The following is a 20,281-nucleotide window of genomic DNA, read 5'->3' on the forward strand; positions in this document are numbered from 1 at the left end:
CAATATTATGACTACGATCTGATCATGAAAAAAAAGGATATAAATACATGGTTAATTGTGGTTATTATATGACAACTTCGAACTTTATTGACTCTATTACAATTTACATTCCCATTTCCAATTTTTCTTCTCTCCCATAATAATCGTGCTCTTAATCAGTTATTATGCCATAATTTGTGTCATAATAATATATTTATTTTTTTTATTATTTAGATGGTTGATAGATTCTACTTTATCACTTTCCTTGATAATTTTAAAAAAAATTGCGTTTCACAAGTTATTATGTTTTTGCATTCTTTAATAGTTTTTTGAAATTAAATATTTATTATAAATAATTGATAGCTACATTCATCAATTACGAAAAAAAAAACTTATTTCAATCGAAAAAATAAATAAAGGATGAGACAAAGCATGTCTTATTAGACAATGAGCTACATATACATAATTCACATTCTTACTATCATAACAATTTTTTATAAATTTGTCGGAGACTAGAAAGATTGAAATGTTTGAAATAAGTGAACTTTCATGAGAAAGGACCTCCGATGAATCAGAAATTGCTTGAACCGCATTTGAAAGCCCGAATATACCCCCACATTAGTAATCTCAAAAAATATTTTTCCATGATAAATATTATAATATATAATTCTAACAGCTGATTCCACGTTAAATAATAAATAAATGATTAAATAAATTAATTAATTAAATAAAGATACAGAAAACAGACACTCTCTCTGACTTTTGTCTCCCATGGCCGCTGTTTATGCCGCTCTTCTTTCAGCTGCTCGATCGCTACACCATATTTTGAACCTTAAACAGCGTATTAATGATCCTCTTCACAAAGAAATAATCCATTCCCTCATTGAAAAGGTTGATTTCATCCTCGCTTTCCTAGAAGATTATTCAGACAAGAATCATGGAAAGCTTGATTGTATTGGTGGGATCAGAGAAGCTGCATACGAATCTCAAAATTTCATAGATTCGTATCTGTGTTCGGTATCGAAAAGCGACTATGATCCGAGTTCTTCCAAGGCTAACTGCAATGCCGTGCCCTTGGATCAAGACCTGAACATGGCTCTGGAAAGGATTAGTTTTATCTGGGAAGATGCTGCTATGAAGATCAAGAACAGCGATGCAGCGGAATATCTCCAACCCGTTGATTCGCATTCATCCCCATTCAAAATCACTGCCAAGAACATGCTTGTGGGATTCGAAGATGACTTGAATTCAATCAAAGAAAGGTTATACGAAGATTCTTCTAAGCTTCAAATCATCCCAATTGTGGGGATGGGAGGAATCGGGAAGACCACTCTAGCCAGAAGAGCTTACGAGGATTCGCTCTTTGCTCACCACTTTGACATCTGTGCGTGGATTACAGTGTCTGCAGAGTATGAAAAAAGAGATATTCTTGCGGAGCTTCTTCAATCTTTCAAGAAATACACCGATGATTATGGTGATGAACAATCTGGTGAGAGTGAAGGCCAATTGGGGAAACGAGTGTACCAAAATCTCGTGGGTAGGCGGTATCTCCTTGTGATCGATGATATATGGAGTACCAAGGCTTGGGATGATTTGAAGATGATATTTCCTGACAATGGTAGCGGAAGTCGGATCTTGTTGACTACGAGGTTGTTAGAAGTAGGCGTTTACGCAGGAACTTCAAGTACTCTGCTTCACCAAATGAGATTTTTGAGTGAAGATCAAAGTTGGGAACTACTTAAGAAAAAGATTTTTGGACATGAATCTTGTCCACTCCAATTGGTGGAAATTGGGCAAAAGATTGCAAGAAAATGTGGGGGACTTCCACTCATGATTATGGTGGTTGGAGGACTACTTCATTCTGCTGGCGACACGAAAAAAGATGTGTGGGAAAATGTTTTGGAAAACATAACCTCAACAGAACCCGAAATCTCGCAGCATTGCTCAAAGATACTGTGTTTGAGTTATGATCTGCTACCTCTTCGATTGAAGCCCTGTTTTCTCTACATTGCAGCTTTTCCAGAAGATTTTAAGATTGATGTTTCTAAGCTAATCAAATTATGGGTTGCAGAGGGATTTGTTAAACCAAGTGATGGGTCTAAATGCCTTGAGGATGTGGGGGATGAGTATTTGGATGATCTTGTGAATCGAAGTTTGATCCTGGCGACCAACAAAGAACTGTATGGGAAGCTCAAAAGTGTTGGAATTCATGATCTGTTGAGGGATGTTTGTATTACAAAAGCTGTAGAAGAAGGGTTTCTGTATGAAGTCTCGAAAGAACTAGGACTGCGAAAAAAAGATACAAAGAATCCAAATTGCCGTCTCAGTATTCATTACACACACAGTCATCAGGAAAAACGAATACAAAATTCGAGAGTACGTGCAGTTCTAGTTTTCACTGATAGATTCGTGGACACTAGATTATTTGTGTTTTGTAGACGCCTTATTATCTTGGATGCACCGGATGTAGTTTGGCTGAGTTTCTTAGATGTATTACCAAGACTCGTCAATTTAAGGTACATTGCCTTTGCCTTGAATGACAAATCATCCCCCAATGGTTTTCCTATCTCAATGTCCAAACTTCCCAATCTCGAGACTATAATTGCTAACGAAATTTATATCGGATGGAGTAGTTTATCGCCGGTGCCCTATGAAATCTGGGGCATGCCGCAGTTGAGGCATTTGATCATGGGCAAGCATTTTCGTTTATCATATCCCTCTAACATAGGAATGAGTGGTGAAAGTGATCTACGAACACTTGAGACAGTGGTTGATTTCAGTTTCACCGAAGATGTCGTAAAAGTACTACTTGTGAATCTCAGCAAATTGAGGGTGAAGTATGATATGAAGCACCATCATAATTGGGATGATTTTAAGCTGGAAAATCTTTTCCATTTGCAAAATCTCAAAGAATTGCATGTATCAGTGAACAAGTTACCGAAGAGCAACCCCTCCATAACATGGAACCATGCATTCCCAATCAGTTTGAAGATGCTAACTCTACGAGGAGTTCCTTTTCTTTGGGAAAACATGACCATAATCGGGTCACTCCCCAATCTTGAAGTGCTCCAGATGACCAAAATCGCAGGCACCGGACGTTCCAAATGGACACCTGTGGAAGGCCAATTTCTTTGTCTCAAGCACTTTCATTCTTCCTTAGATCGTCTGGTGAGTTGGGAAGCGGAGAAAGAGCACTTCCCAAGCCTTGAAAGCTTGATCCTTTGGGAAGTATATTCTATCGACGAGATCCCCAGTGGGATAGGAGAGATAGATTCACTTCAACGCATTGAATTGTTCAGCGGTAAGGAATCATTAGTCGATTCAGCAAGGCGAATTCAGGAGCAGCAACATGAAAATGGAAACGACGATTTTCAAGTTCTTGTTCATCATTCTAAAGATTTCAAGTTTGAAGGTTCAAGTGAACTCGGCTTTTACAAGCTTATGGGCTGGGAAAATCAAATTTCACTTTTAGCACTGCATTAGCAACAAACTCAAATGTATTTCAAGTTCTTAATTCTTAGACTTTCAAAGCAAAAACTTTTGGATACTCCATGCGCTTCAAAGGAATGACACCGAGCAGAAACATATTGGATAGAGAAATACTGAAGTTTTGCTGATCATGAATTTGAAACATTTCCCAAGAGTAAGAACTCAAGAGCATCATATATGTCTAAAAAGCTTTGGTTATTGGAAACAAATACAGCAAGGGGTATCTGTAGGAGGCAGATTCTCCAATCCTTCATACTCAATCTTGACAAAGGGCACAACAGTAACAAATGCCCATGTTTTAATATGCAATTCATGTAGAAAGTTTTTAATCATTTATAGAGGGAATTTTTGTTTTTGTTTTTGTTTTTGTTTTTTTGTTTTTGAAAAATCTTGAAGCATCAGCCTAATATTTAATATTATATGTTTATAATTGAAATTTTTTTCTTCATGCATGTATTTCTAAATAGTATTTTTTTTATAAACAATAAAACAATTTTTTGGGACAAATTTTGAACGCGAATAAAATTATCGTGATATTCTCTTACTATCTGACGTGATCCCAAATATTCGAGTCTAGACAAAATGGGTTTCGGATTCTTATCGAGACGAGAATTGAGTAGAGGGATTACGGAACGGATCCCTACCCAATCCCACCCCTATATAATACTAAAAAAACAATTTTCCGTCTACGTTTGATTAAAAAGATAGCCACTTTATCAATTTTAATAATTATTTTATTTGTTTATGACGATTGACGAACACTCATTTTCTACACTAGTAAAAAAAACATGTGTGTCGCACGTGAGTACACATAATCAATTTATAATTTGTCAGTCATATTTTAGAATTTATTTGTTGAAATTAAAATCTATATTCTTAATATATATCATAATATTTTAGTTTGATTGAAAATGAGTTAAAAATTCTTACAAATATAAATGTTACCTAAATTTCATGAATTTAGTCCTTAATATGTATGATGATGTCTTCTATCCGTAAATTTTTTTAAACACACTTTTTATGTTGTAAATATGGATTATTTGAAATAGTTATTTTCTAGAATTCAAAAATCATGTGCATTTTTTTAAGCAACACAAAAAATTTAACTTTAATTTTTAATTTTATTATTAATTGTGCATCTCAGATTTCCTCATAATTTTGTCTATTAATTTTAGCAATTAAAAAACTAAACACGTCAATTTTAAGACTAATTATTATTTCATTATCACTTATACATTTTCATAAATTGCATACCATGAATTTCCTTGAAAACAAATTAAATGAAATCATCGTGTCAATTAATGATGGAAAAATAAATAAATACATTTTTTTTTAGCTTGGGAGCCTAATTATAACAGTAACTTATGGCTTTGACCCACCTTCTTCAAAAAATATCAGAAGACAATTTTTCAAAGTAAAAAACGTCCATGACAACCATAAAATAATTATGGATCGGATTTAATGAAAGAATAATTACGGGAGAAGTAAATATTATAAATAAATTGTATATAGGGGAGAAATATATTCAATTAATGGTGTGTAGTTATGAGATTTTTAATAGATACCATTAATTAATCACTCAATTCATTATAATTTAAATAAAAAACATAGAAATAATTATCCTAAATTTGGTTTTTATTGATAATTGGTTTTAATATTAAAATATAATTTTTTTCTAAATCTGATTTATGTTTATTTTTATTATTATTTAAAATAGCATTTTTTTTTATTGTTTTTAGCATTTAATAATTTTAAAATATCATTGTAGGTATAATTCATTAGTTTTAATATAATGGACAACCATCATGAGTACCTATATGGACAACAGTTGACGTGATAATCACTGATTAGATGTATAAGGTGTGTTAAATCCTAACTTTTGGTGATAACAAAACAATACATCGTTGTTTTAGATCGGTCGTCATTTACATGTATAACAGGTATTCAAGAGAAGTCTACCAACACCAACATATCAGCTGACCAAGAGATATCGACTGGAATAAGCAGTATCAGCTGATCTTAGTATGTCAACCATTATTCTGTCAACCGAGCTAAGCACATCAACCGACGTATGCTTAACTGATCTTGGTTATCAGATCAAAGATAACTACTGAACTGACGAGTTGATAAGATATCTTCCGTATTCAAGAAGTCTCGAAATCCCAGTTCTCGAAAAGTTAACAAGACAACTCAAATGCAAAGGACGAAGCATTTAAGGAGCCATCTGATAAAGTGAGAAAAACCATTAATAGAATTTAATGTAAAGACACATTAAATAGACAATTTAAGGCGCTTCTAGTATAGATACTCAGAAGATATAGTCACCTTTCACCAATCAAGGATTGATATCTGACACACGAGACATTTCCTACCGTTGACAAGAAGAAAAAGACGTTGGACAAACTGATATAAATATTAGAGCTTATCAAGAAAAATATACAGTGACGCTTACAAATATTTGCGTACTTGAGCACTTGAAACCATCTTGAATACTCTACTGCTCATTTAACCCTTCGCTCAAAAGCTTACTCGATCTACAAAGAGATCTCTTCAAGGATTAATCAAATCCAGCTGTTGTTTGAAGAACACCATCTGTTACAAGGATTTGGGATTCTAAGCCTTCAAGCAGCTTAGATATTCTACATCAACTGAAGAAAAGTTTGATAAGAACTTAGAATCTTATCAGTGTGAATCTAGGAGTTCCATCTTGGGAATTTGATAATTCCTAACATGGATCGGGTGTATTGTAAGACGTTGTAATAACCAAAGTCTTCTAGTGTATCCTTCCCGTGAGGAAGAAGGGGTGACGTATAAGATTGAGCTCCGAACATCCATAAACATATATGTGCTTACTTACGCTACTGCATTACACTATCTCATCATTATCATCTAGTTTATTAAGAGCTGTTTCCGCACTATTCTAAGTAGCTCTTACATATCTAGCAAGCTAAAGAAAATCGGTTGAGTGAACTAACATTTGTTCAATCATATTGCATTAGATTTAAAGGTTTTTATAAGTGTGTTTTCAACCCCCCCTCCCCCCCCCCCCCCCCCCTCTACACACACATTCGATCCCCAACAAGGTGTCAAGTCAGCTGTTGCCCATATAAGTGCACATATGATTGTCCATTGTATATCAAAACTCTATAATTCATATTTTAATTAATTATTCATATAATAGATATAATATTTCATTCACACAATAAAAAAAATATTATTCTATATAATTGATCTAATATTGAATACACACGATCAAATACGTTTTTACCGATTTCAATTTTCACCAAATTGCAACTTGCCAGTTACACATGTTGACTTTCATTTAATTTTCAATTAATAAATAATCAATTTCATTTTTTAATTATTAATCAAATCAATATAGTATATTAGAAAATCATAAAGACATAACCACATTTTTTTTCTTCATTTTATGCCCCAACTAATATCTCACTTTTATATTTATATCCAAAACTAATTTCAATCTAGTAAATAATACTATAGAATAAAAATAACAAAATTGGTATCTCACAATTTGAAACTTTTTCCCTTTCACAAATATTCAAATAAAAACTGATGGTAAACAAAAATATAATCATGAATTACTGAATTATTTAAATTATAATTTTTATTATTTCATCCGTGTTTTAATTCTCTTTCAATACATTTTTTTATAATGAATTGTGAAAGTATAAAAGTACACTTCTCAAAAAATATCCTAAAGAAATAACCAAGTAAATTCTAATCTAATTATTTAATTCAAAATAAAATCCTATAGCACTATTAAATAAAAATAAGTTTTTATCATTTATTTAATAGTTCTCATAAGTAAATGAAATGATTTTTTTTTTTATTTTTGAAACAGTTAAAACTTTAAAATTGTGTCTCTTGACTTCCCATCGCTATTTTAAATCCTAAAAAAATAACCAAATAAAATTCAAATTCCAATTATTCAATACAAAATAAAATCATATAACACTATTAACGTAGTAACCCAGATTCCATTTTATGATAATAATATGTTAAACATGATTAAGGGTTATTAATTAAACAAACCAGAGCACAAGTCAAGATCAAAAACACATGGTATGAGAATGAGCTAGGGTTGATGGATTTGACCATGGGCTCGGGTCGGTCATGAGTGGCTCGGGTCGGACATGGTTGGCATCAAGAGCTTGGCCGTGTGTGTGACTTTGACTAGGGCTCGGGCATTGAGCTAGAGCTCGGGCATGGAGCTTGGATTGAGCTCGGGTCTTCCTTTGGGGGCTCAAGTCGGTCATGATGGGAATCAAAGGAGGGTTCGGCCATGAGGGGTTCAGCCAAGGAAGGACATGGCTCGGGTCGGGACTTGGGTGCTCAAGAAAATGGAGGGTTTGGACTTAAGATCTCGGCCAAGAGAATTTGTAGCTCGGGTCGGGTCTAGGAGTTCAATAAAGTGTTGTGCAAGGCCAAGGTAGTGTTCGGTCATGGGAAGAGCACATTGTGTTCAGGTCGGGAATGAACACTTATCAACAAAAACAAGCCTGAACCCTCAAGGACAGGCAGGCAGGTGTGTGGACGCTTGCATGTGTGACTGCTGGCGCCTAAGCATGAGCTGTCAAAAATGATAGTGACTCAGCTCAAGCCTTTGATACGTGGCGTGCATACATGAGTTCGGACGTCTCGACATCGAATTGAGAATACCGAACACCCTAGTTTATTTTGTCTATAAATAGGGGCTGATGGTTCAGGTATTTTCACACACTTCCATCTCACTTCATATCTCTGCCCGGAAAAGAGTAGCTCGGGAAGGAGTAGCTCGGGAGTTCGGGAAAGAGTAGCTCGGGAGCTCGGGAAGGAATAGTTCGGGGTCGGACCAAGAAACCAGGTCGGGTCGGGCTTAAGACCAGGTCGGGTCGGGAGTTGACCTAGGACAGCTAGGGGTTGTCTTTTTCCAGCTTAATTCAGACTTCGGTGTTAGGTACATACACATTGACTGAGATTGCCAGCGAGTATACATGTTTATATGTTGCATTTATTTGGCATTATTATGTGACATGATGTATGTTTTACCGCTTTCTATACTCATATATCATGTGCACATACACGTTGAGCCTATACCTTGTTATACCTGATTATAGAGCCGCTCAGCTCTATACTCGATAGTCTGTCACTGAGAGTACCGCGACGGCGGGGGCATTTATGTCTGTCTACTCTGGTGTACTAGACGAGTGTGGTTGCACCCAGAGGTTGATCCGTGCGGTAGCAGCACTCATGTGGCGCCGGTACTGAGCATGACTTTTCAGATGACCCTTCGTCTGTCATCATGTTGCATGCATTATATACATATGTTTACTCATGTCTATGTACTGGGCGTTAGCGCTCACGTCCTAGTTGTTATCTTGGACACCCTATTTCACGGGGCAGGTCGCAGGATGGACGAAGCTGGTGGTTCAAGGCAGAACTAGGGAGCTGGAGCCTTGATGAGATTTTATACAGCAAGATTTGTTTAGCTGTATAATGTTTACTTTTAAGATTTTCGATATGGTTGTATCACTACAGTATTAAGCCTAGACTTATTTTACTAAGCTGATATGTAAATTATGGATATGTTTCCGCACGTTTTTACTCTGTTAAGCATTTTGCTTTATTAAGTTATTGCATGCTATTAGTTTCCAGTTAGTAGGTGATTCCATGCAGGGTCACTACATTTTTGGTATCAGAGCATGCTTGGATTTTGGGATTAGTACTTGGGATTTAGAATTAGTCTTGAATAATTTTTGCGCATTTGGGATTTTTAATGTGCAATTCTTTTCAGGATATGGCTGACGAGAGTCACGGTAGTGTTGGCCAGGGAAGTGGTCATCATCATCTTCATCATCGTCATGATCAGCATCGTTCTCATGAGGGTAGACGTCGCTATACTATTAATAAGTTCATGCAGGTAGGACCGAAACCCTTAGTGGGAGGCGAGAATCCTGAACAGGCACGGAGTTGGATGTCTAAACTCGAGAGTACGTTTTGAGCTTACGAGTGCACTGAGGAGCAGAAACTGGAAGTTCTGGAATTCGTTCTAGAGGATCGAGCACGTTTTTGGTGGGATGCCAAGGCTGCTCAGGCACGTACTGAGAGAGGACAGGTGACTTGGGGGGATTTCTGTCAGCAGTTCCAGAAACTGTATTTTCCTCCGGCTGTTCGCCAAGCACGATCTATGGAGTTGCTTACTCTGAGGCAAGGATCAATGACTATTGATCAATATCAGCAACGATTTCTTGATCTACTACCTTTCAGTCCTCATATCAATGAAAGTGATGCATCGAAGTATGATCTCTTTCTGCAAGGCTTGAACCAAGATATCTACTCACAAGTTGTCGTTTGTGATGATCCGGTATCTTATGAGACTTTGGTGAACCGTTGCCGTCTTGTGGAGACCAGCAATAGGCGGGGACAGTTGATGATGTCAGCACAGCCTAGTGGATCTTTTGAGCCTAGAGCTCAATCTGTTGTGCCATCTGGACCTACGTCTTCTTCTACTCCTACTACTTCGTCTGGTTCTCGTGGTTCACGAGGTACATTCCGTTTCGGGAAGAAGAAGAAGAAGGAGGAATTTTGTAGCCACTGTGGAGGGAAGCATCCTGCAGCTTCATGTCGGAGAGCTACTGGTGCTTGTTATATTTGTGGTCAGCAGGGACATCTGCGGAGAGATTGTCCTCAGCGCATGGGTTCTGCTAGTGGATCGGGATCACAGGTTGGATCTCAGGCTTCTACCTTTCCACGTCAGCAGCCAGCACCACAAATTTCTTCTGGTTACCATCCACAGACTCAAGGGCAGGTGTTTGCTCTGTCTCAGGACCAGGCTACTAAGGGAAGCGATCGCATGTTGGCAGGTACCTTTTTGTTGTGTGGTATTCCTGCACTTGTTTTAATTGATACTGGAGCATCGCATTCCTTTATTTCTAGCCGTTTTGTCAAGAGACATAGATTACCTTATGTATCATTAGATATAGATTTAGTTGTATCTACTCCGTTAGAGCAGGAGGTAGTGACTAAGCGTCTAGTGATGGGTTGCCTTCTAGAGTTTGAGGGTAACGTGTTATCGGCTAATTTGATGATATTAGCGATGGCGGACTTTGATTGTATTTTGGGAATAGATATGCTGACTTTGTATCACGCTACTGTGGATTGTTATCAGCGTCTGGTTCAGTTTCATCCGGATGAGGGTGATAGCTGGTATTTTTATGGTGAGGGTGCGCGACCTCCGATGCCACTTGTTTCGGCTCTGAAGGCATGTCATGTCTTGGAGTCAGGTGGGGAGGGCTACCTCATCTATGCAGTTGATATGTCCATGAGTAGTCCGGGTATTGATCAGCTACCGATAGTCAGTGAGTTTCCTGATGTATTCCCTGATGAGATTCCTGGTTTTCCTCCGGTTCGAGAGGTTGAATTTGGTATTGATCTAGTACCAGGAACTACGCCTATATCCCGAACACCTTATCGTCTGGCACCGTCAGAGATGAAGGAATTGAAACAGCAGTTGCAGGATCTGCTTGATAAGGGATATATTCGTCCGAGTGTTTCTCCGTGGGGAGCACCTGTTTTGTTTGTCAAGAAGAAGTATGGATCGATGCGATTATGTATTGATTACAGGCAGTTGAATCGTGTCACCATCAAGAATAAGTATCCTTTGCCGCGGATTGATGATCTGTTCGATCAACTACAGGGTACTTCTGTCTATTCTAAGATAGATCTAAGACCGGGATATCACCAGATGAGGGTACGAGACTCAGATATTTCTACAACTGCATTTAGGACCAGATACGGGCATTATGAATTTCTGGTAATGCCATTCGGTTTGACGAATGCACCGGCAGTCTTTATGAATCTGATGAATCAAGTATTTCGAGAATATCTGGATAGATTTGTCATCGTCTTCATTGATGATATTCTTGTCTATTCTCATGACAAGGATGAGCATGCACAACATTTGAGGATTGTTTTGCAAACGTTACGAGAAAAGCAACTGTATGCGAAATTGAGCAAGTGTGAATTCTGGCTTGATCGGGTAGAGTTTCTCGGTCATGTGATTTCTTGTGAAGGAATATCTGTTGATCCCAGTAAGATAGAGGCAGTGCTGAACTGGTCTCGACCGATGACGGTTGCTGAGATTCGTAGTTTCTTGGGTCTAGCTGGATATTATCGTCGGTTCATCGAGAATTTTTCACAGTTGACCAGGCCTTTGACTCAGCTTACTCGGAAAGATGTTACCTTTATATGGTCCTCGGATTGTGAGGAGTCATTTCACGAGCTGCGTAAACGTCTTACTACTGCACCTGTGCTAGCTCTACCTTCTGGATCAGGAGGTTATGTTGTTTATACTGATGCCTCTGGTCAGGGGTTAGGATGTGTTCTGACACAGCATGGACATGTTATTGCCTATGCTTCTCGACAATTGAAGACGCATGAGAATAATTATCCAGTGCATGATCTCGAGTTAGCCGCCATTGTATTTGCGCTCAAGATCTGGAGGCATTATCTTTATGGCGAGAAATTTGAGATATTTACGGATCACAAGAGTTTGAAGTATTTATTCACTCAGGCAGAGTTGAATATGAGACAGAGACGCTGGATGGATCTTCTGAAGGATTATGATTGTGAAATCAAATATCATCCAGGTTCTGCTAATCTTACTGCTGATGCTTTGAGTCGGCAGGTGAGACTTTCTGCACTTCAGACTAATGAAATATCTCATATGATTCAAGAATGTTGTTCATTGAGTTTTACGCTCAAGCACAGGAAAGGGAGAAATGGGATTCGATTGTATACTATTCTATCTGAGCCAGCATTATATTCTCGGATCAGAGATGCTCAGATATCTGATGTTAAGACTCAGCGTTTGGCACGTCTAGCCAATGGGGTTAATACAGCTAGATTCCATTTTCAGGCAGATGGTTTATTGTGCTTATCTAATCGAGTGGTTGTACCTAATATTGCGGAGCTCAGGAATGATATTCTTTCTCAAGCTCACAGGAGTCGATTATCAGTTCATCCTGGAAGTATGAAAATGTATAAGGACTTGCGAACTAGATTCTGGTGGAAAGGGATGAAGCGAAGTGTATATCAATTTGTTTCGAGATGTTTGGTTTGTCAACAGGTCAAGGCTGAACATCGACGACCAGGTGGATTATTGCAGAATCTTGAGATTCCTGAATGGAAGTGGGAACACGTGACTATGGACTTTGTTACCCACTTGCCTATGACTACGCGTCAGTGTGATGCTATCTGGGTCGTTGTTGATCGTTTGACGAAATCAGCACACTTTATTCCTTACAACCGGGAGTATTCTTATGATCGCATGGCACGCTTATATGTCCAGGAGATAGTGCGATTGCATGGGATTCCAGTGAGCATAGTCAGTGATAGAGACCCGTGATTTACCTCACGTTTCTGGGGTAGTTTTCAGCAGGCGATGGGTACCACTCTGAGTTTGAGCACTGCATATCATCCGAAGACTGACGGGCAGTCAGAGCGGACGATTCGTACATTAGAGGATATGCTACGTTCTTCTGTCTTGGACTTTGGCTTATCTTGGCAAGATCAATTACCTTTGATCGAATTTTCCTACAATAACAGTTATCATCGTAGTATTGATATGGCACCTTTCGAGGCATTGTACGATCGACGATGTCGTACTCCGTTATTTTGGGATGAAGTCGGGGAACGACAAGTCGAGGGTCCTGAATTGGTGCAGCAGATTGTAGACAAGGTAGATTTGATCAAGCATAGGATCAAAGTTGCTCAAGATAGACAAGCCAGTTATGCTAATATTCTCCGCAGGCCACTTCAGTTCGAGCCTGGTGAATATGTGTTTTTACGAGTATCACCTTTCAGAAAGGTGATGAGATTTGGTGTGAAAGGCAAGTTGTCTCCTCGTTATATTGGGCCTTTCGAGATACTGGAGAAGATCGGAGATGTTGCTTATCGTTTGGCTTTACCGCCATCTCTTTCCAGTATACATAATGTTTTTCATATGTCGTTGCTTCGACAGTATATAGCTGATGAATCTCATGTGATTCAGTCTACTGATATTCAGCTAGAGCCAGATCTGTCTTTTGTTGAACGACCAATCCGTATCCTAGACAGGAAGGAGAAAGTTCTTCGGAACAAGACTATACCACTTGTGATGGTACAGTGGCAGCGTCGAGGCGTTGAAGAAGCAACTTGGGAAACAGAGAGTCGTATGCGAGCAGAATATCCTGAGTTGTTTGCTTTGTACTTTTGATTACCATGTAAAGATGTAATTACCGTTGTTGTAATAAAACATGGTTTGATGTTTCATGTTGTTATCTTAATTTGTCTTTAGATTTTATTTCGCGGACGAAATATCTAAAGGTGGGGAGAATGTAGTAACCCAGATTCCATTTTATGATAATAATATGTTAAATATGATTAAGGGTTATTAGTTAAACAAACCAGAGCACAAGTCAAGATCAAAAACACATGGTATGAGAATGAGCTAGGGTTGATGGATTTGACCATGGGCTCGGGTCGGTCATGAGTGGCTCGGGTCGGACATGGTTGGCATCAAGAGCTTGGCCGTGTGTGTGACTTTGACTAGGGCTCGGGCATTGAGCTAGAGCTCGGGCATGGAGCTTGGATTGAGCTCGGGTCTTCCTTTGGGGGCTCAAGTCGGTCATGATGGGAATCAAAGGAGGGTTCGGCCATGAGGGGTTCAGCCAAGGAAGGACATGGCTCGGGTCGGGACTTGGGTGCTCAAGAAAATGGAGGGTTTGGACTTAAGATCTCGGCCAAGAGAATTTGTAGCTCGGGTCGGGTCTAGGAGTTCAATAAAGTGTTGTGCAAGGCCAAGGTAGTGTTAGGTCATGGGAAGAGCACATTGTGTTCAGGTCGGGAATGAACACTTGTCAACAAAAACAAGCCTGAACCCTCAAGGACAGGCAGGCAGGTGTGTGGACGCTTGCATGTGTGACTGCTGGCGCCTAAGCATGAGCTGTCAAAAATGATAGTGACTCAGTTCAAGCCTTTGATACGTGGCGTGCATACATGAGTTCGGACGTCTCGACATCGAATTGAGAATACCGAACACCCTAGTTTATTTTGTCTATAAATAGGGGCTGATGGTTCAGGTATTTTCACACACTTCCATCTCACTTCATATCTCTGCCCGGAAAAGAGTAGCTCGGGAAGGAGTAGCTCGGGAGTTCGGGAAAGAGTAGCTCGGGAGCTCGGGAAGGAATAGTTCGGGGTCGGACCAAGAAACCAGGTCGGGTCGGGCTTAAGACCAGGTCGGGTCGGGAGTTGACCTAGGACAGCTAGGGGTTGTCTTTTTCCAGCTTAATTCAGACTTCGGTGTTAGGTACATACACATTGACTGAGATTGCCAGCGAGTATACATGTTTATATCTTGCATTTATTTGGCATTATTATGTGACATGATGTATGTTTTACCGCTTTCTATACTCATATATCATGTGCACATACACGTTGAGCCTATACCTTGTTATACCTGATTATAGAGCCGCTCAGCTCTATACTCGATAGTCTGTCACTGAGAGTACCGCGACGGCGGGGGCATTTATGTCTGTCTACTCTGGTGTACTAGACGAGTGTGGTTGCACCCAGAGGTTGATCCGTGCGGTAGCAGCACTCATGTGGCGCCGGTACTGAGCATGACTTTTCAGATGACCCTTCGTCTGTCATCATGTTGCATGCATTATATACATATGTTTACTCATGTCTATGTACTGAGCGTTAGCGCTCACGTCCTAGTTGTTATCTTGGACACCCTATTTCACGGGGCAGGTCGCAGGATGGACGGAGCTGGTGGTTCAAGGCAGAACTAGGGAGCTGGAGCCTTGATGAGATTTTATACAGCAAGATTTGTTTAGCTGTATAATGTTTACTTTTAAGATTTTCGATATGGTTGTATCACTACAGTATTAAGCCTAGACTTATTTTACTAAGCTGATATGTAAATTATGGATATGTTTCTGCACGTTTTTACTCTGTTAAGCATTTTGCTTTATTAAGTTATTGCATGCTATTAGTTGCCAGTTAGTAGGTGATTCCATGCAGGGTCACTACAATTAAAATAAGTTTTTATAATTTATTTAAGGAAAATTGTTTTTTTGGTCCTGTAAGCTTGTCACTTTGCGATTTTGGTCTTCTATATTTTTATATTTCAGTTTTAGTTCGTTATCTTTATTTTTTTGGCAATTTTAGTCATTTTTTCCGATGTGGCGCTGATGTGGCACCAATACAGTGCTGATGTGGAGCTGACGTGTACAGTGTCATATCAACATTTTCGAAGAAAAAAGACCGAAATTGCCAAAAATCAGAACATGCAGGACTACAACTGAAATATGAAAATATATAGTACCAAAATCGCAAAATGACAAACATACATGACCAAAATTATAGTTTTTCCTTTATTTAATAAACCTCATAGGTAATGAAATAATATTTTTATTTTTGAAAAGGTCTAAAATTTAAAATTAGTGTTTTTTTTTGCTTCACGTTGCTATTTTTCTTGAATTATTAAGTAGAATTATAAATACAAATTGAAGTGAAAATACATTGGTAACAATTTTTTTTTAAAAAAAAATTATATATTATTTAAAAGATGAAATTGTTGATATTTGTTTTTTAGGCTCTTAAAACTGAATTATTTTAAGGGATAAATCAAATTAAATGAATGTAAATGATGTACAAATATTTAGTTAATATGAAATTAATGGATTCACTAATTGTAATTCAATTAAAGTCATTAATGCATATCGATATATTATTATAATATTATTATTATATATATAATAAAAATATATATTTATTTTTATATCTTAACTAAAATTTGATTTTTACTTTTATATCCCTACATATTTTACATAAAATGTAGAATAAAAGCACAAAATTATTATATTAGAGTTGTAAAATTTTAACCTTATTTGTCTCGGTTTATATTTTTTATTAAACAAAAATATTATTTTTTATTAAATATATAAACCAAATCGATCTACTTCACGGAAAATTTCATCCTACCCCATGAGTTTATCTCATGTGATAGGTGGAAGCACATGATTGATCAAATTATGCGGGTCTCACATGATTGATGTGGGACCCCGTGATTTGAACCAATGAAAGAGTTCCACCTACCTCATGGGGTAATACCAATGGGGTAGGATCGAAGTAACCGATTAGAGTGTTATATATAAAGTTAATCTTTTTCTTGAAGAAATATAAAGTTAGTGAAATGATTAGAATTCTCTTTTCTTTTCTTTTCTTTCCTTTTCCTTTTCTTTTTCTTTTACTTTTTTTAAAAGAGATTAGAACGCTCTTCAGTTTGAATAATGATGATGTGATTAAATGATTAATTAAGTAAATCATGCTAACATCTGTTTTCCATGTTCAATATATGATTAATTAAATAAATAAAGATACAAAAACACACACACAGCTAATTTCAGTGCTCATACCATATCTTTGTCTCCCATGGCCGCTGTTTATGCTGCGCTTCTTTCAGCTGCTCGATCACTTCACCATATTTTGAACCTTAAACAGCGTATTAATGATCCTCTTCACAAAGAAATAATCCTTTCCCTCATTGAAAAGGTTGATTTCATCGTCTCTTTCCTCGAAGATTATTCAGACAATAATCATGGAAAGCTCGACTGTATTGGTGGGATCAGAAAAGCTGCAAACGAAGCTCAAAATTTCATAGATTCGTATCTGTGTTCGGTATCGAAAAGCGACTATAATCCGAGTTCTTCCAAGGCTAATTGCGATGCTGTTCCCTTGGATCAAGACCTTAACATGGCGCTGGAAAGGATTCGTTTTATCTGGGAAGATGCTATGAAGATCAAGAACAGCGATGCAGGGGAATATCTTCGGCCCGTTGATTCGCATTCTTCTCCTGTCGACCATTCATCGGCATTCAAAATCACTATCAAGAACATGCTTGTGGGATTCGAAGAAGACTTGAACGCAATCAAAGAAGGGCTATACGAAGATTCGGCTAAGCTCCAAGTTATCCCGATTGTGGGGATGGGAGGAATCGGGAAGACGACTCTAGCTAGAAGAGCTTACGAGGATTCGCTCTTTGCTCAGCACTTTGACATCTGTGCGTGGATTACAGTGTCTGCAGAGTATGAAAGAAGAGAGATTCTTGCGGAGCTTCTTCAATCCTTCAAGAAATACAACGATGATTATGGTGATGAACAATCTGGTGAGAGTGAAGGCCAATTGGGGAAACGAGTGTACCAAAATCTCGTGGGTAGGCGGTATCTCCTTGTGATCGATGATATATGGAGTACAAAGGCTTGGGATGATTTGAAGATGTTATTTCCTGACAATGGTAGTGGAAGTCGGATCTTGTTGACTACGAGGTTGTTAGAAGTAGGCGTTTACGCAGGAACTTCAAGTACTCTGCTTCACCAAATGAGATTTTTGAGTGAAGATCAAAGTTGGGAACTACTTCAGAAAAAGATTTTTGGACATGAATCTTGTCCACTTCAACTGGTGGAAATTGGGCAAAAGATTGCAAGAAAATGTGGGGGACTTCCACTCATGATTATGGTGGTTGGAGGACTACTTCATTCTGCAGCTGGCAACATGAAAAAAGATATATGGGAAAATGTTTTGGAAAACATAAGCTCAACAGAACCCGAAATCTCCCAACATTGCTCAAAGATACTGTGTTTGAGTTATGATCAGCTACCTCTTCGATTGAAGCCATGTTTTCTCTACGTTGCAGCTTTTCCAGAAGATTTTAAGATCGATGTTTCTAAGCTAATCAAACTGTGGGTTGCGGAGGGATTTATTAAACCAAGCGATCAGTCTAAATGCCTAGAAGACGTGGGGGAGGAGTATTTGGATGATCTTGTGAATCGAAGTTTGATCCTGGCGAGCGAGAAAGAACTGTATGGGAAGCTCAAAAAAGTTGGAATTCATGATCTGTTGAGGGATGTCTGCATAACAAAAGCTATAGAAGAAGGGTTTCTGTATGAAGTCTCGAAAAAACGAAAACTGCTAAACAAAGATGTGAAGAATCCAAATTGTCGTCTCAGTATTCATTACAAACACAGTCATCAGGCAAAAGTAATACAAAATCCAAGAGTACGTTCAGTTCTAGTTTTCACTGATAGATTCGTAAACACAGGATTATTTGTGTCTTGTAGACGCCTTATTATCTTGGATGCACCGGATGCAGTTTGGCTGAGTTTCTTAGATGTATTACCAAGGCTCGTCAATTTAAGGTATATTGCCTTTGCCTTGGATGAGAAATCATCCCCCAATGGTTTTCCTATCTCAATGTCCAAACTTCCCAATCTCGAGACTATAATTGCTCTTGAAACTTACATCCTCTGGAGTACTTTATCACCGGTGCCCTATGAAATCTGGGGCATGCCGCAGTTAAGGCATTTGATCATGGGCAAGCATTTTCGTTTAGCATATCCCTCTAACATAGGAATGAGCGGTGAAAGTGATCTACGAACACTTGAGACAGTGGTTGATTTCACATTCACCGAAGATGTAGTGAAAGTACTACTTGTGAATCTCAGCAAATTGAGGGTGAAGTATGATATGAAGCACCATCATAATTGGGATGATTTTAAGCTCGAAAATCTTTTCCATCTGCGAAATCTCAAAGAATTTCATGCTTCAGTGAACAACTTACCTGAGAGTAGCCCCTCCATAACATGGAACCATGCATTCCCAATCAGTTTGAAGATGCTAACTCTACGAGGAGTTCCTTTTCTTTGGGAAAACATGACCATAATCGGGTCACTCCCGAATCTTGAAGTGCTCCGGATGACCAAAATCGCAGGCACCGGACGTTCCAAATGGACACCTGTGGAAGGCCAATTTCTCTGTCTCAAGCACTTTCATTCTTCCTTAGATCGTCTGGTGAGTTGGGAAGCGGAGAAAGAGCACTTCCCAAGCCTTGAAAGCTTGATCCTTTGGGAAGTATATTCTATCGACGAGATCCCCTGTGGTATAGGAGAGATAGATTCACTTCAATGCATTGAACTGTTCAGCTGTTATAAATCATTAGTCCATTCAGCAGAGCGAATTCAGGAGCAGCAACACGAAAATGGAAACGAAGCTTTTCAAGTTCTTGTCCATAATTCCGAAGATTACAAGTCTGGTTTGTCAAGTGAATTCCCGATTTACAAGCGCAGGGGATGGGAAGATCTTCTCCGTGCTCCATAAAACCATTATCATTCATTCATGTCATGTGCACTATTTCTAACAAAGAATATTTTCCTCTGCTGTCTGTAGTTTAAGTATTTCAAGTATGTTATATATTCCCATATTGTGTAGCTACATATTAACATGGATGATGCCGAACAGAGACTGTCTTTTTGCATGATATTTATTTGTTTGTTTGTGCATTTAAAAATTTTGTTGTTCCTCATTTTGTTTCACGAGCGGATGGAGAAATTTTGTGTTTTTAACATGAATCTATTAATATAATCTTTCAACTTTTAATCAACGTTGATTCTATTCTCTAAACCCTCAAGTATCCTTGTTGTTTTCTTGTAACTAACGACTTGCACACGCAACATGTGTGTGTTTGTTAATCTATATCTATATTTATATATATTAGAAGAGGTGCACGTGCATTACATTTAAGAAAATATTGATTAAAAACATGTATTTGCAATTTTGATAATATTTAAAAAAAAATCTGAATAACATCATTTTAATATTAATTAAGTTAATCTAAAAATTTATGGATTTTTTCGATTTTATATTAATTTATTTTATTATCCTAAAATCATTCGATTAAACATTTTAACACATTTTTTTTCCAATTTTG

At 38.0% G+C, this 20,281-nt stretch overlaps 2 protein-coding genes across 2 annotated transcripts; both read left to right on the plus strand.

Moving 5' to 3' along the window:
* The first annotated feature begins 750 nt into the window (after window positions 1–750).
* On the plus strand, window positions 751–3,462 carry LOC140862074 (putative late blight resistance protein homolog R1A-3). The gene has a single exon (XM_073265077.1). The coding sequence runs from the start codon at window positions 751–753 to the stop codon at window positions 3,460–3,462; it is 2,712 nt and encodes a 903-aa protein (XP_073121178.1).
* Window positions 3,463–16,950: 13,488 nt separating this feature from the next.
* On the plus strand, window positions 16,951–19,671 carry LOC140862075 (putative late blight resistance protein homolog R1A-3). Its single transcript, XM_073265078.1, has one exon. The coding sequence runs from the start codon at window positions 16,951–16,953 to the stop codon at window positions 19,669–19,671; it is 2,721 nt and encodes a 906-aa protein (XP_073121179.1).
* The last annotated feature ends 610 nt before the right edge of the window (window positions 19,672–20,281 follow it).

The sequence above is a fragment of the Henckelia pumila genome, chromosome 4 (assembly GCF_033568475.1).
Source record: "Henckelia pumila isolate YLH828 chromosome 4, ASM3356847v2, whole genome shotgun sequence".
Classification (NCBI taxonomy): domain Eukaryota; kingdom Viridiplantae; phylum Streptophyta; class Magnoliopsida; order Lamiales; family Gesneriaceae; genus Henckelia; species Henckelia pumila.

What these genes read in the sequence shown, in the direction of transcription:
- LOC140862074 (XM_073265077.1), top strand. Translation starts at nt 751, where the DNA reads ATGGCCGCTGTTTATGCCGCTCTTCTTTCAGCTGCTCGATCGCTACAC.
- LOC140862075 (XM_073265078.1), top strand. Translation starts at nt 16,951, where the DNA reads ATGGCCGCTGTTTATGCTGCGCTTCTTTCAGCTGCTCGATCACTTCAC.